The sequence below is a fragment of the Syngnathus scovelli genome, chromosome 2 (assembly GCF_024217435.2).
Source record: "Syngnathus scovelli strain Florida chromosome 2, RoL_Ssco_1.2, whole genome shotgun sequence".
NCBI classification, from domain to species: domain Eukaryota; kingdom Metazoa; phylum Chordata; class Actinopteri; order Syngnathiformes; family Syngnathidae; genus Syngnathus; species Syngnathus scovelli.
Window position 1 is genome coordinate 15,534,444 of NC_090848.1, and position 14,583 is coordinate 15,549,026.

The following is a 14,583-nucleotide window of genomic DNA, read 5'->3' on the forward strand; positions in this document are numbered from 1 at the left end:
AAGTTTGTAACATAAATTATTTAAATTTAAATAAAAAAAACAATAACAAAAACATGAAAGCATATTTATATTTTATGCATTGTCAAAATACAGTACACTGCTGTCTTATCCAGTTGATTCGCATAGTTGCTCCTAAAATATACGTTCTGGCATGGCATGTCTTATTAATTTATTATTTATGTTTAATACTTGTAGTCAGACAGATGCAAGAATCTACCCAAAAAATGCTGTTCAGAATAAATAGGCACAACCGTATGTAAAACATGAATGGAATCTTCTGTACTTAAAAAAATATATATGATTTTTGTTTTTTTATAATTCCATAGGTTCAACTATGTGGATTATTAATATTAGTCCAAACTAAATATTCAAACAGTGATGATCACAGAATTGTCCGGTAATGTCTCTTTCGAAATCAATAAACATCCCCTTATTTTTTCAACAGAGTCTTTTAACTTCACCATACTGTCATACCTATTGTCAATTAGCCCAGGTCTCAGGAATAGAGTCAAGCTCTTTTTGCCATCTTGTCTTTGAGTGTGCAGACTGCGGCACAGTTTGTTCAGATCTTTCAGTAAACAAAAAAGCTTGCATGCTCTCAGTTCTGGAGCCAGGTTACATGGCCTCTTCTCTTGGTGATCACCTAGCTGCAGCACCCAGAACTTAGCGAGCTCATCAGCACTCTTAGCGCGACTTGCAACCATGTTGAGGATCAGAGGGTATAGGTCGTGCGCTGCAGCCGGTATGGCGATTCCCCCCATGGTGGTGGATATGGGAGTGGAGGTAGGGTGGTTTGACTGCAATGAAAGCACCATAGTTGACATCATGGATCAATGACGGCAAAATGCATAATGCAGTAAACAAATATATTGGTTTAACTCTGCAAGAAAACCTGCTCAAGAACAGGGAAAATTTGCAAAGTCCACTTCATGGAGGCCAGACATTTTGGCTTAGTTGTGTGCTTTGATTTTTTTCCAATTTTAAATATGTGCCTTTGGTCAGTAGAAAAATGGAGATGGGTGTACAGAATGGCGCAGTAGATGCAAATTTTGTTTGGACACAAGTGTTCATTTGCATCACCAAATACTACATTCACCACCAACATAAATTTGACATCTTACCGACGGGCACACGATGAGGACACGCTGTGCAGCTTTGACTTGGTCAGCCAGCCAACGCATGGGACCATCACGTGCAATTCTGCTCTGCTGCCATGCATCGATCGCAACGCTGCAGCCTGCATGGTTCTGCAGGAATTCTGCCAGGGCCATCACAGCCTTCTGGAAGGCTCCATTTTCAGGGGGATACACCAAGAGGACATGGATGGGAACTTCCACTGAGGTTGGTAAACTTTTAAACCCCACTGATATGGCCAAGTTAGTCCCACACCTTTTATCTGTAAGAAATACGTAAATAGGTTGTGAAGTATTCAGTGTGTTGGTGTCTAGTAGTGGTCTCGTTTACAACATTCCTATTTATGTCTTGAGATTTTAAACTTACAGATAATGTAGACAGAAGTTAGGATCATCAAAACAGCCAATCCCAGATAAACATTCACCAAAATGCTGGTGAAGTTGTTTTTAGGATCTGCACCAATGAACAAATGGAAAATCATTTTGATGTAGTCATTATGTGCAAAAATAGTTACTAAATTAATTATCATATAAACTGAAGTTGCAATACATATTAATGTGTATGCTGTTTTATTTTCTGCTATTACATGTTGTTTTTATGTCATACCTGTGGCGATATCAGTAACATCAGCTGGAGAGGAATGGATTTTACATTAGTTCATGTTTACTATTATCATTATGTAAATATGGTTTTACGATTCCTTACCTGTAGGAAAACTTGTTGGATTTGGTGCGAGACCTGGAAAAAAAATACAGGACAAAGCCAAAATGTTTATTCCAATATCTTGACCCAGTTGCATCAATAAAAGGCCCTGCCACAATTAAAACGTCAAACTATTTATTGCACCGTCTTGATACTTTGGCCTGAGCATCAAGAACAGCACACAACAGTACAGGAGAATGATTCAATTATTTTTCATTCAGTGCGATTGCGTTTTCATTTGATTACAGTACGGCTAGCTTGTCATGATTATTAATATGTAACTGCATGTAAAAGCTTCCAAAGCCAGAATTATCTAACATAATCAAAGTCCAAGTAACAACAAATCATCTGGAACGTCAAACTGATTAGTACCGATTGACGCAGTGTCCAGTTTGCATCGCTCGTAAATGACAATTTGCCAAGTATCGCATTACATGGGGTGCAATAACACTCAGGGACATTTTAAAATATAACGATTTAATTCCCTCCACACCAGGACCACCCTCTTTTCTTTTTTTCTTTTGTCATCAGTTCAACATTTGCAGTCATGATTGGTCTACTAAATGTAACAGTATTATCATGGATTGAGGAATTTCTACTAAAGTGTACTTACTCGGTGTAGCTTGAGTAGTGATGATTTTTGCAAACTTATAAGAAAGGCCACTTCCCAGTGGTGGCAAAGGAAGGTTGGCCACCAGGATCAAAGAGCCATAGCTTTCACTCACTAAGTAATGAAACCATTTCTAAATGGGACAGACAGAAAATACAATCGTATTGTAAAAATAATTTTTGGAACTTCTACATTTCTTATACAAAGTGCTTATTTTCATGCCCAGCGCAATGCAAGCGCAGCCGTCTAACTGTGCGCATGGGTGGCGCTTTCTTTCTTTTGGTAATTTCGTGAAGGGACGTTTGCGCTGTTGTGGGAGTGAACATACTCCATCTAATTCCCAGCCAATGGGAATACGATGGCTTCTCTCATTACTTTTAAATTCAGCGTAGGAGAGACATTGACATTGTGGAAACAGCAATACAATCAGTGGATCTATCTCTGTTGTAATACCTGATGTATCCCAGTGAGGTTAGACTCGGCAAAAGGTGGAAAGTATTCACAGAGGTGGACTTCCGTTCCCCTAATGCGCGTGCCAATCAGGTATTTTACGCTAGCTACACAGAGACAAGAAATGACATGATACATCTGATTTCTAGAGATTGGAGGAAAAGTCAACTCAATTTCACATAGCTTGGATGAATTGTAAGCTATTATAGATTGAAATTTAACTTTTGCAAAACATAGTCTCTAGTCTTCATACCATGCAACAAGTGATTTCAAACATCATTGTGAATATTTTTAAATACAAAGGAACTTAACGAGCCTTACCATCAATGTTAATTGCCCAGCTTATGTTTATCATGTCTATTCCTGACACTTTTACCGGCTCAACCTTCAAGTCTGCCAGCAGAGATGGACTGTTCTCACTTGAGGGAGGGAAATCTGGAGAAAGAGACCATTCTTCTTTATGCATTCGACAATATCTATCACACTATATAGACAAGGAGACATTGCCATTCTATATTTTACGTCACATACAGAACAGTGATTAAATCAATCACAAAATTAAGACAACTCAGAACTTTTTTTAGTTATTATTATTATTACTATTTTAAACATGACTACAGTACTTTCTTTGCCATGTAACCCCACTATGACTCAGATGCTCTTTTGTCATTTAAACAGATGTGATACTTAATAACTGCCTAGCAACAAGTGCCCATGTAAACAGGTGTCATAAGCAGGGAAGAAAAATCTTAGCAACGCTATTAATATATTTCACATGTAAAAGAGAGTAATACTTAAGGAAGTTTTTATTTTACAAATCATCCCAAATGATCAAAATGGGTTTGACAGTAAAATGGTGATCATTCAAGTGGTTTTTTTTTTTTTTTTTTTAAATAGCTGTACTTCTACTAAAGTACAGAGTGTGGGTACTTTTGTCACCTCTGTCCTCGGTATTCATATAAGAAACATAGAAGATACGTACCATCATTTTCATGACACTTGACGCTCTGGAAGGATATAGCACAACATTTCTCATTATTTTGACATTTCAATGGACCTGTCATGGAGCTATTCATAAAGCAAGGCAACTTACAATGTCGTGTGACGTCACCAGAGCCACAAGATGCAAGCAGACCAAAAGTTTCAGCCTTCTCATGACTTTAATTGTGGAATTGAGATGTGAACGTTAAATGTGCTCTGCTCTCCGTGTTTGTATTTATGCATGCGGAGTCCGCTGGTTCCGTCCAGGCTCCTCCCACTCGAGCCGCTCTGTCGTGTGCTGTGCTCCATTCGGCCCTCAAACGGTAAGCTGGCTATTTATTTCTGCAACTTCTTGCACTTGATTGCCGTCTGTTTTGCATGCATGCCACTGACGTGATTTTATATGACGTCCATAAACATGTGCCACTGAGGCGTTCCTGGTGCGCTTTGATTTCTGCTGCTAACCTTTGGCTGTTAAACTAAAATCAACAACTTTGGAGAATCACTGAATGTGTAATGCCTCATTTACATGATTAAAATGCATGATGTGTTTTATTTATTTTAACGTATATTTCTGTAGTGCTAAGTGGGTCAGCCAACAAGAAACACACCAGTGGACCCAGACGCTGATAAGCCAAATGTTGCGTAATTGGATTCGATGTGTAGACTTTTTTTTAAAACTCCAGTACTGCAATACTGAACTTTATTTTCCCCTTACCCTTTTTGTTTTTTTTTTTTTGTTTTCAACATGTCAGTTCACAAATAGAGTAACTTGACATTTCAGGCTGATGGCAGAATTGAATTTGAAATTGTAAACTGGTTATATGATACATGGCCCACATGTGCCACCGTCTGCACTTGAGAATATCTTTTACCCACCACTTATACATTAAGAGGGGCTGTTGTAGCTCTTGCTTGAACACTAGTAGCAAAGGACATTATTAAATCCTGTTCAGATCCAAACAAGAGCAGACCAAGTTAAACATTTGTTACCTGTGAAATTAATAAGTGACCATCGGTCAGCATCTTAAAAGGGTCACATACAATGCTATAACGGCTTAGTTTAACACAAATTACTCCGTCTAAGTGTCAAATTGGGCAGTATGGCATGAGCTAGTGGCGAGCACATCTAACTGACAGTTGAGCAATTTTACTTTTGAATCACATGCATGTTCTTTATTTTCATGCTTGAGTGGTTTTGGCCAGATACTCTGGCTTCCGGGCAGTCGTTTTATTTTTGCACGAGATTGACTTTATTATGCATTGCTTGTCGGGTCTCTTATATAGTTTCTTGGGAAGTGCTACCACCAGGAACCATGAGACATCCTGGATTATAATAAAAGAAATTTGACACTGAGGCATTGATATTGTATCACAAGAATTAGCCATGCCAAATTTTGCTCATATGGTTATTTTCTCTAAACCTTTTCTCTAAACCTTACAATTTCATTTGAGGTCTGACTAAATGTGTACTTTAATGTAATGATTGTCAAACTTTAAAACAAGTACACCATCATAAATACTTAACTCTATAATTCCACCATAATGACGATGAGTATAGCAAGGTATTCCTTGTTAAATCAAAAATGAGGTTTTATTACCATTTAATATCATTGTAGCCATATGTGAAACTGCATTTAAATATAAGAAAATAAAAACCCCTAAAATATTTAATTAAAAGTTTTTACAACTAAATATAACTAAATGATAACTAACTAACCAAATGTATCTCCAAAAAACATTTGGGTCTCTTCAAAGGTTATGTTACGTTAAGTTATAACCTTTCATTGAGTGATTCTATTTCATACCACTAGAGGGAGCCGGAGTACAAATAGTGGTGCAACATTCAAAAATCGCTGCTCTAATGTTTGCTCTGGTCTCCACCAACAGCTGACCAGTGTATGAAAAGATCACACCCAGAAGCAGGATGTTGTCGGTGGTCGTTCCTGGCCTAGCTGGAGCGAGACGAATTGTGAGTGGGAGATGTTCAGCATACAGCAGGAGCTTTTTTACCCATGTTCCTGATCGGCGGTTTGTCCCGAGGATTCGTCTCCCTGGCGCCGTCTCGCACCGTTACGGATGTGTCAGTATCGCAAACCCTCATCGAACTCTAGCGTCATCGTCTTCAGTGTCGTCTGCAGCCCATCAGAAATCATACAGTTATATCATCATCGGGGCGGGGTCGGCAGGCTGCGTTCTCGCCAACCGCCTCACGGAGGATGCCCAGGAGTCAGCCTTGCTGCTAGAAGCCGGGCCAAAAGACTTGCTGTTCGGCAGTGTACGGTTGTCATGGAAGATCCACATGCCGGCTGCGCTGACCTATAACCTTTGTGATGACAAGTATGGGAGTCAGTAATCACATTCAATCCAAGTTTTACGGCTAACAACAGTGAGGTCATGAATCTCGATCTAGCTTGTGTTTCCAGTAAAGTCTGGCTGGTGAGAACCTCAGATGACGTAACTAATGTGTTATCTCAGCATGGCATGACTCACTGTCACCTCCAAACTAATTAATTGAACATGTGTATCAATGTCCTTCGCACTTTAGCACACAACGAGGGTGGCAAAAAGTATTATGGTATCGATTGGTCATTTTGATACCGTTGAAAACTTTTGACCCATATGAGAAGAGACACAATGATTAGAAACTGGGCATGTGTCTTAGTTGAAATACAATATATAAATATAATAAGTTTAAATTAAGAGTGATAATGGGTAGTGTAATAAAACACATAATGGGGAACACAATCATTCCAGGAGGTCTTTTTAACTTGTGAATATTTCCCACCGTCTAAACACTGGTGACACTGGCACCTTTCTTCCTCCCACAGGTACAACTGGTATTACCACACTTTGCCTCAGGCCCACATGGACAACAGGGTCATGTACTGGCCAAGGGGGCGAGTCTGGGGCGGCTCGTCTTCGCTCAACGCCATGGTGTACATCCGCGGGCACGCTGAAGACTACAACCGGTGGCAGAGAGAAGGAGCCGAGGGCTGGGATTACGACCACTGCCTGCCTTACTTCAAGAAGGCGCAGTGTCATGAACTCGGCGGCGACAGGTCTGCAACAAAAACATTTGCTCATCAATAAATATACAAATGATGCAGAGTCATATAGCACTATTTCAGTAGTACTGATCAGTAACAATTATGCAAGCGTTGGGTGTCTTAGTCTTTCTTGGTAATATGTAATTGCAGTCAAAGATGGGTTCGACTCAGATTTGGAAAACCTACACTGTATTCCCACTTTGCAGGTATCGCGGAGATAGTGGCCCACTGCACGTGTCCAGAGGGAAGACTAACCATCCTCTTCACAAGGCTTTTATTGAGGCAGGGCAGCAGGCGGGCTACCCCTTCACTGAAGATATGAATGGATACCAACAAGAAGGCTTGGGTTGGATGGACATGACCATTTTTAAAGGTAAAGGAGCCACAGAACTACCACAACTTGAAGGTCTATTAGCATTTAGAACAGTCATTTAGAACACCAAATAGATGTAACTTTTTCCATGCCTTAATATCAAACCGTACTTGTGTTTTATATTTTAAATAATTTTCAGGGAAGAGGTGGAGCACAGCCAGTGCCTACCTGAGACCGGTCCTGGATCGACCCAATCTAAAGACAGAGGTGCGCTGCTTGACCACCAAGATCCTGTTTGATGGCCACCGAGCTGTGGGCGTGGAATATCTACAGAAAGGAGAGACGAAACAGGTCACACAGACAGAAAGTTGAATTGATGCGTGTGAAATTAATTGAATCTACATTTAATAAGGTGTTAAAACACTGCCCTGTGAGTACTTTCAGATTCACTGTAGATGCAAAAAACTTTTATCAATTTACAAACTCACAAATCAGCTGTTGTCAGGTCTTCGCAGATAAAGAGGTGATCCTGAGCGGCGGCGCCATCAACACACCGCAGCTTCTCATGTTGTCCGGTTTAGGAAACGCCGATGACCTGAAGCAACATGGCATCCCTGTGGTCCAACACTTACCAGGTACATTTCACAACATTTTGAGACTAGATATGCTTGGTCAAGAGGAGAGCTTGATGTTGAGAATGTTTTCTCAGGTGTGGGCAGCAACCTGCAGGATCATTTGGAGTTATACGTCCAGCAGAAATGCACTCAGCCCATCACGCTGTACAAAGCCCAGAAACCTTTCCACATGGTCAAAATTGGCCTGGAGTGGCTCTCTATTTTCACTGGTAATACTCTCATGTGCAGAATTACTATATAATCAGATTAGTCATACACGGGTCAAAGATTGCAAGCACTTTGTTGGGTCATTTTCTTTCTTGATATTGTACCCATTCAACAAATGAGTGTACAGTACAAATTTCAACAGTGATGCAAAATATGATTTTATAATTCATCATATAGTAAATGATTCAAAACTGAAACCGCATTTGTTTTCAAGCAACTCGAGCAATGTTGCATAAAAACAAATTTTACACTTACTGTCCAAAGTTTTTGATTTGTTTATTGCACTTTTTGGGGAGTTTTGGGCAATATTTTTCCTTGATAGAATTTGAAAGTGTTTAACTTCTTACATTTATTACGTTACTGTTATCGTACTACTATATCGGTCACGGCCGTAAGTACTCATAAAGGACAGTTCCAAATCTGGCAGTGACAGTGAGCTCATTGTTTTCCTTCTCTTATTGTCATTTGTCACCAAGGCTACGGAGCAACGGCACACCTGGAGAGCGGAGGTTTTATTCGCAGTCGGCCACAAGTCCCACATCCTGACATTCAATTTCATTTCTTGCCTTCTCAAGTCATTGACCATGGGCGGGTTGCTTCAAAGATAGAAGCTTATCAGGTTGGTGTGCTATGCTGTCTATTTTCGCTTTGAGGGGGAGGGATGGAAAGTACGTTTATGTTCTTGGAGATTGAAGCGTGGGTGGATGATGGGCCAGATAACATTCACCCGTACTGAAAGAGAGCACTCAAACTCACGTGTCATTCAGAAGTAAAATAACGGCTGCTCTCTGAAAAACAGAAACAGCAATAGTTTCCCAGAAACTTCCAGAGAAGCTGACTGTGCATCCATCATAAAATGATAAATTCCTTAGACCACTTTGAGGACACAACTGTCTGTGCCCCACACCTGAATGAATCCAACATACTACATATTAGCGAAACAAAAAATATACACAGTATTTGGACATATTATTGCAATTGCAACCTCACACATATTATGTTTAATTTTCATTAATATAATGACACGTATTTCCCGTAGGGGCTCCCCAGATCTAAACATTTTGGGAACCTGTACGTTATTGATTACCTGTTTTAATGTCGTAGGTTCACGTGGGACCAATGAGAAGCACGAGTGTTGGCTGGATGAAGTTGAAGAGTGCTAACCCTCAGGACCACCCAATTCTGCAGCCCAACTATCTTTCCACAGGTACGTTTCTCATCACTTAGGTACCATAAGAAACCGACACTGATTCTATATTTGACCCTCATCGCCACCATTGCCTTCTCTCAGACGTCGATGTTTTGGAGTTCAGAGAATGCGTCAAACTCTCCCGAGAGATCTTTGCCCAAAAAGCCTTTGACCCGTTCCGGGGGCCGGAAGTTCAGCCCGGTCCCCAGATCCAGTCAGACGCCAACATTGATGCCTTTGTGCGGCACAAGGCTGACAGTGCGTATCACCCGTCGTGCACGTGCAAAATGGGCGCGCCCTCCGACCCGATGGCGGTGGTGGACTCCCAGACGCGTGTGCTTGGTGTTGAGGGCCTCCGTGTGGTCGACGCGTCCATCATGCCGAGCATTGTTAGTGGCAACCTAAACGCGCCAACCATCATGATAGCAGAGAAGGCCGCCGATCTCATCAGAGGTCGCCCGCCACTTGTTGACCCACAAGTACCGGTGTACCAGCCGCCCACGCTAGATACTCAAAGATAAAACTGGAACAAGCCTCTTGTTTACTTATACTGCCACTATAGTAACTACAATGGTAACTAAAAGAGGTGTAATGTAAACCAATTTGAAAATCAGTCTGGATTTAGAAAATATGTGTGCATGGAATCGAACCAAATGGAATACAATATATATCAGGGGTGTGCATCTCTATGATTCAATATGCGTGATTACTTAGGGTGCAATATGATTTAAGGATGCTTTATTTTAACGTGGAATGATTAGATTCCATTCAATACAGTGGAATTATGATTTGGTTTGCTGCGGTACAGTTCAGTCTGTGTGGCATTTTCTTCAAAGCTAATATATCACCCTATAAAAGATGATTCATCTCAATAATTTTCGAAGTGAAAGTGCAGTGTACTCATTCATTTTTCAACTGTCAAGAAGAAACTCAGTACATCATAACCTTTTGGACTAAGTCATACCATTTTGAATAGAATCAAAATCCTACTAAACCAATTTGAATCAAATCTTTCTACTTCAAAATCATCCATCTTTGAATCATACTGCATCGAGACATCGAAATATGTATTGAATCAGTTTTTATTGGAGAGATGACCTCCCCAAGTAACGAAACATGTACTGTAGGTTACAAACAGATAATCGCGAGGTAATTTAATGACTGGGAACAAAACACTCGACCTGAAACTGCTTGATGTCACTGTTATCTGACTAGCTCACTCATGCAGCCAAACTCCATGTTCATTAATTTCTTGGCTTTTGAGCAAGCCAGACACAGCTGCCCATTGAGCACCGGCAAGTCATAAAAATACAGTATAACTAGTACAGATCTATTCAGTTTTAGAACAATACTTAACTATATTTATAATTTCATATGCGCCTGTGGATGCAATCGCAAAGCTTGTGATAAAAATGTATGCGAGCTTGCTTGTACTCCTCTTGCTCATGTGGGGGTTTGCGGTATAATCCAAATATTCATGTCAGGTTCATTCATGTTTCTTAATTGTTCAGGGGTGTGAATGTGAGTATGAATGCTTTTTTTGTTTATATGTGGCCTAAAATTGACCAAAATTCAGCTGTGATTGGCTGATTTATGTCTCCAGTCTCAGGCATGTTTCCCCTAAATTGTTTTCCCCTAACCTTTTATTAGTTATTTGGTTGACAATTAGCGATCTATACTGTAAAAAACACAACTTGTATTTTTGGGGGTTAAAACAGTACTGGAGAATTGGAAAATATTAACATTTAGTGAACACAACAACGCAAGCAAGTTATTTTCTTCAGAACAATTTGCCGTTGTTTTTATTTATATCTTTTATTTACAGTTAATGTGAAGAAATCCAATTTTTACAACTGCAAAACTTAAAATATTTTATTGAATTGCCCAACTTAAAGTTTTATCAAAGATCGTTGCCTTGAAATTTTGAGTTCACTCAATGTTTTTTAAGAGTATGTTTTGAGAATTGAGGTCGCATTAAGGAGCTTTGTTTTATCTGAAGAGATGATCACTAGAGAACAGTCGCCTTCCTTCCTGAGTACGTGATTGTGAGTGTGAAAATTCACACAGACCAGGCGCCTCCACCCCACAAAGAAATCGGGGGAAATAGTCAGTTTGGTCTGTGCTTCGTTTGTGTTGGTTGGTGCTATAAAATAGATATGACACTTTTTTTCCAAATGCTTCGGAAATGGTGCCAAACAAAACAGATTACCCCCCCCCCACACACACACACACACACACACACACACACAAATATTTTTTGTATGGGGTGGCTGTCCAGCTTCTCAGAGGTTTTATGCCGTTGTTGTTTCCACTCACATCTGTTTCAAATGTGACATTGGAATCTTCCAGTTTGATTATATAACCCAAATTGTTTCCCGTACACATAATAAGAACCATCTTGTTTATGAGCATGGCAAGACTTTTGTTTTGTTTTTGTTTTATTTGGTGAAACCAATATGTCTATTTGGTATGCAGTGTCTGTTGCTGTTGAGTCATCAAATTGCTCCCTTTTTTTACGGTTGTTTAAAGGACGGACTAGTCTAGTCTTAGCTACAACCAGTAATTCCACAGTAAAAATGTAATTTATTTCCATCCACCTCTTTCTCGACACCCTGTCAATGGGCGTTAGGGAGGTGGAGCCTTTCACATCTGATTTGAGGCAGAATAAACCCAGGATTGGTCGCCACTCAATCACAGGGCACATGAGTCAATGAGTGGGACCTGAACTGAGTGAACTGCTACGGAAAATAATTTTTGGATGAGCCAACTACGTCTATAGACTTCACACCATGAAATGTCACATGCCACATGATACAATCCAGTGTCGATGATCAGATTATTTTCTTTTTGGTATGCGTGGCCACATCGATTTTGGTACGATTGGTGTTGCATGTAAAAGCCAATTAAAGAGCCAAGTGTAATGACAAAACAAAATGATAATTTTATTTACACATTAATTTTGCGCAAATTGAACTACTGCTCTGTATAAAAAAACTAAAAAAACAAAAACAGGTCGTGCACTCTGCCCCAAATGCGGAGTAGCCACTCTGAAAGTCTTACAAACTTTTAAGTGTTGTGTTTTGAATTTTTACAAGTAATAACTTTAGCGGCAGCATTGGAGGATGAAACAATTATTTGCTATTGTTAAGCGCATTGAATGTATAATATGTAATGAGTCAGAACTGTTTGTAAAAGCTAATGTGCACGACACTACGAAGAACCTTTGCCCAGCTGAAATGCTGCAACAATAATTGTTTACATGAAATGAAATTTTAAATGTTAAAATTGTCTTAAATTTGTTCACTCCAATTAAAGGCCTTGTAACTTCCCCCACTCCATGTCTTTGTTTTATTTACTGGTACAGATGATTGTAACACTACATTAGAACACAACAAGCCAATCCTGACTTTTATTTTATGAAAATGCAAGTGCAGTGTACAAAACGGTGATTTTGTTAGCCATTTGTTGAAAATCTAATACAAATGTGTGCTACAAAGATGATACCAAACTGATGTTTTTATTTTGTACAACAGGTAGAAAGCAGAAAGTTTACAATATTGAACATCTAGAAAGCAGTGGAACATTACAAAACATACATAAAAAAATTGCACACACTCAAATGCCCCCCCAAAATAAAATAATATATATACTAATGACAACTGGCCATTTGTTTTGTTTGTTATGTTTCCTTACTAGCTGCTGTTATTGCATCTCATTGTATGATGTATTAAAAGTCCAATATCGTTTTGAAGGGCGACTGGGATTTTCTCATTTCTGGTACAATCTGTGCAATCCGTCTGCCGCTCTGTTTTATATGCGTCTTAAAATAAATAATAAAATTAGGCCATGACAATGTTTAGATGTTGCTTGATGGAAAAAATCATAAGTCAATTTTGTAATCCTAAAACCATGAAACACATTTTAAATCTCATGCTGTTTAGACATAATAGACCAATATTCAATTAATCCAATCAAAACATTTGCAGCAGATATTCATGTATCTTATTGTCCCACAGAGCTGAGTCAACAATTGCATTATGATCATCGATATTTTACTGCGAATCTATATTTAGAAATAATTATTGTTAATCATTGAATGACTCTCTCACAAAAACAGCAAAGCACACTATTTTTATTTTATTGAATTCCTGGACTGCACTGTATATATGTGATATGTGATTTTTTTTTTCAAGCCTAGTCAATAACATGGACTCATTCAAAATGTAATAATTACCTCTAATAATTTTGCTTTGACTCCTGAACCCTGAAATAAAAAGCATAGGAAATACAGTGGAACCTTTAAAAAAATTCTCATGAAAAATGTATCTTTGCTTACAAAACTTTGGAAGTTGAAAATGATACATCTGCAATATTTTTACACTGACCATTATTTTTGATGCAGAAAAAAAGTTCATCTTAGAGATTCCACTGTATTACAGATGAGAGCAAGTAGTTGTTGTGCAAGAAACCATTTGAATCCAATTTGAAGCTGAGGCACAGCTAAACAACACAAGTCTCTGATGTTAAATCCAACAAGCACATGTGATGTCATCACCCCAATGATCAACACCCATGTTGTTTCCAAAGTGAATTCATAGGATTTGGAATGGCTTTGCAGAGCAAGAAGGTTTCTCTGGTCTTGAACAATTGTCACCATTCAAGCAAACATAAATAAATCAAATACAACATCAAATTAGTGTTCTGCTTTCAATATTTGTTTTCTTCAGAGGTCTTCTGTTCACGTAAAAAGAGAAAAACAGGCACTTCATTCGTATGTCATCTATTGTAGGAGCATAACGATTCTGTCTCTGTGGAAAAGCAGCAACGTGTCAACTGGAATAAATCAATAAATAAAAGTAAATCGGATGTGGGCCGCTGCTATAGCGACGTGAGGCAAATCATCTCATCTGCGAGGTCCTCCTCCCGTTTGACGGCCACGTAGGTCTCCTCGTCACTGTAGTCCACTGTAGTCATATTGTGCGTGGCAGGATCTGAGCTAGCGGCCCCGTCCCCACCTGGGTCAGCCAGGCTGCCGTTCAGCAGATTACTGGCGGCGCTCTCCATCTCATCGATGGTCATCTGGCAGGCGTCGGCTATCTCGTGCTTGGTGGCCGACACAAACTTGGGGTCCCTGGCGTATTTTCCCAGACCCTCTGAGATCAACGCCTGTGGCAAAGAGTAAACACATTCAAGTGATAACTACTTCAAGATATTTTTAGTATATGTTCACGACAAAAAACTAATGGTTTTAATTTATGATTTTATGTCATTTCACAATAAGATCACTTGAATGCACTCGGCAACCAATTAGA

General features: G+C 39.4%; 3 protein-coding genes across 27 annotated transcripts in view; 1 reads left to right on the plus strand and 2 right to left on the minus strand.

Annotated features, from left to right (window-relative positions):
• Window positions 1-50: 50 nt before the first annotated feature.
• On the minus strand, window positions 51-4,126 carry LOC125987759 (uncharacterized). Its single transcript, XM_049752211.2, has 10 exons — window positions 3,990-4,126; window positions 3,879-3,903; window positions 3,218-3,331; window positions 2,900-3,003; window positions 2,450-2,579; window positions 1,840-1,872; window positions 1,741-1,764; window positions 1,501-1,587; window positions 1,122-1,396; window positions 51-797 (listed from the first exon to the last, which is right to left on the minus strand). The coding sequence occupies exons 1-10, from the start codon at window positions 4,050-4,052 to the stop codon at window positions 369-371; spliced, it is 1,284 nt and encodes a 427-aa protein (XP_049608168.1). The 5' UTR covers window positions 4,053-4,126; the 3' UTR covers window positions 51-368.
• On the plus strand, window positions 4,068-12,604 carry chdh (choline dehydrogenase). Its single transcript, XM_049752210.2, has 10 exons — window positions 4,068-4,200; window positions 5,768-6,217; window positions 6,709-6,939; window positions 7,134-7,300; window positions 7,440-7,591; window positions 7,746-7,875; window positions 7,950-8,084; window positions 8,559-8,701; window positions 9,187-9,289; window positions 9,374-12,604. The coding sequence occupies exons 2-10, from the start codon at window positions 5,805-5,807 to the stop codon at window positions 9,790-9,792; spliced, it is 1,893 nt and encodes a 630-aa protein (XP_049608167.1). The 5' UTR covers window positions 4,068-4,200; window positions 5,768-5,804; the 3' UTR covers window positions 9,793-12,604.
• A 165-nt stretch (window positions 12,605-12,769) lies between these two features.
• cacna1db (calcium channel, voltage-dependent, L type, alpha 1D subunit, b) overlaps window positions 12,770-14,583 on the minus strand; it is a 38,466-nt gene continuing 36,652 nt past the window's right edge. For 24 of the 25 annotated variants that reach the window (XM_049752201.1, XM_049752200.1, XM_049752204.1 and 21 more), the window contains one exon: window positions 12,770-14,437. In XM_049752201.1, coding sequence (XP_049608158.1) covers window positions 14,150-14,437 — 288 coding nt within the window. In that variant the 3' untranslated portion in view covers window positions 12,770-14,149. The remainder of the gene's footprint in view (window positions 14,438-14,583) is intronic. The other variant, XM_049752199.2, reaches the window with a different exon arrangement.

What these genes read in the sequence shown, in the direction of transcription:
- LOC125987759 (XM_049752211.2), bottom strand. Translation starts at nt 4,052, where the DNA reads ATGAGAAGGCTGAAACTTTTGGTCTGCTTGCATCTTGTGGCTCTGGTG. An exon ending in CTGGGCAATTAACATTGATG is followed by an intron (nt 3,004 to 3,217) that starts GTAAGGCTCGTT and finishes GTCTCTGTGTAG; the next exon opens with CTAGCGTAAAATACCTGATT. An exon ending in ACCTCACTGGGATACATCAG is followed by an intron (nt 2,580 to 2,899) that starts GTATTACAACAG and finishes TGTCCCATTTAG; the next exon opens with AAATGGTTTCATTACTTAGT.
- chdh (XM_049752210.2), top strand. Translation starts at nt 5,805, where the DNA reads ATGTTGTCGGTGGTCGTTCCTGGCCTAGCTGGAGCGAGACGAATTGTG. An exon ending in GTGGCTCTCTATTTTCACTG is followed by an intron (nt 8,085 to 8,558) that starts GTAATACTCTCA and finishes TTTGTCACCAAG; the next exon opens with GCTACGGAGCAACGGCACAC. An exon ending in GCCCAACTATCTTTCCACAG is followed by an intron (nt 9,290 to 9,373) that starts GTACGTTTCTCA and finishes GCCTTCTCTCAG; the next exon opens with ACGTCGATGTTTTGGAGTTC.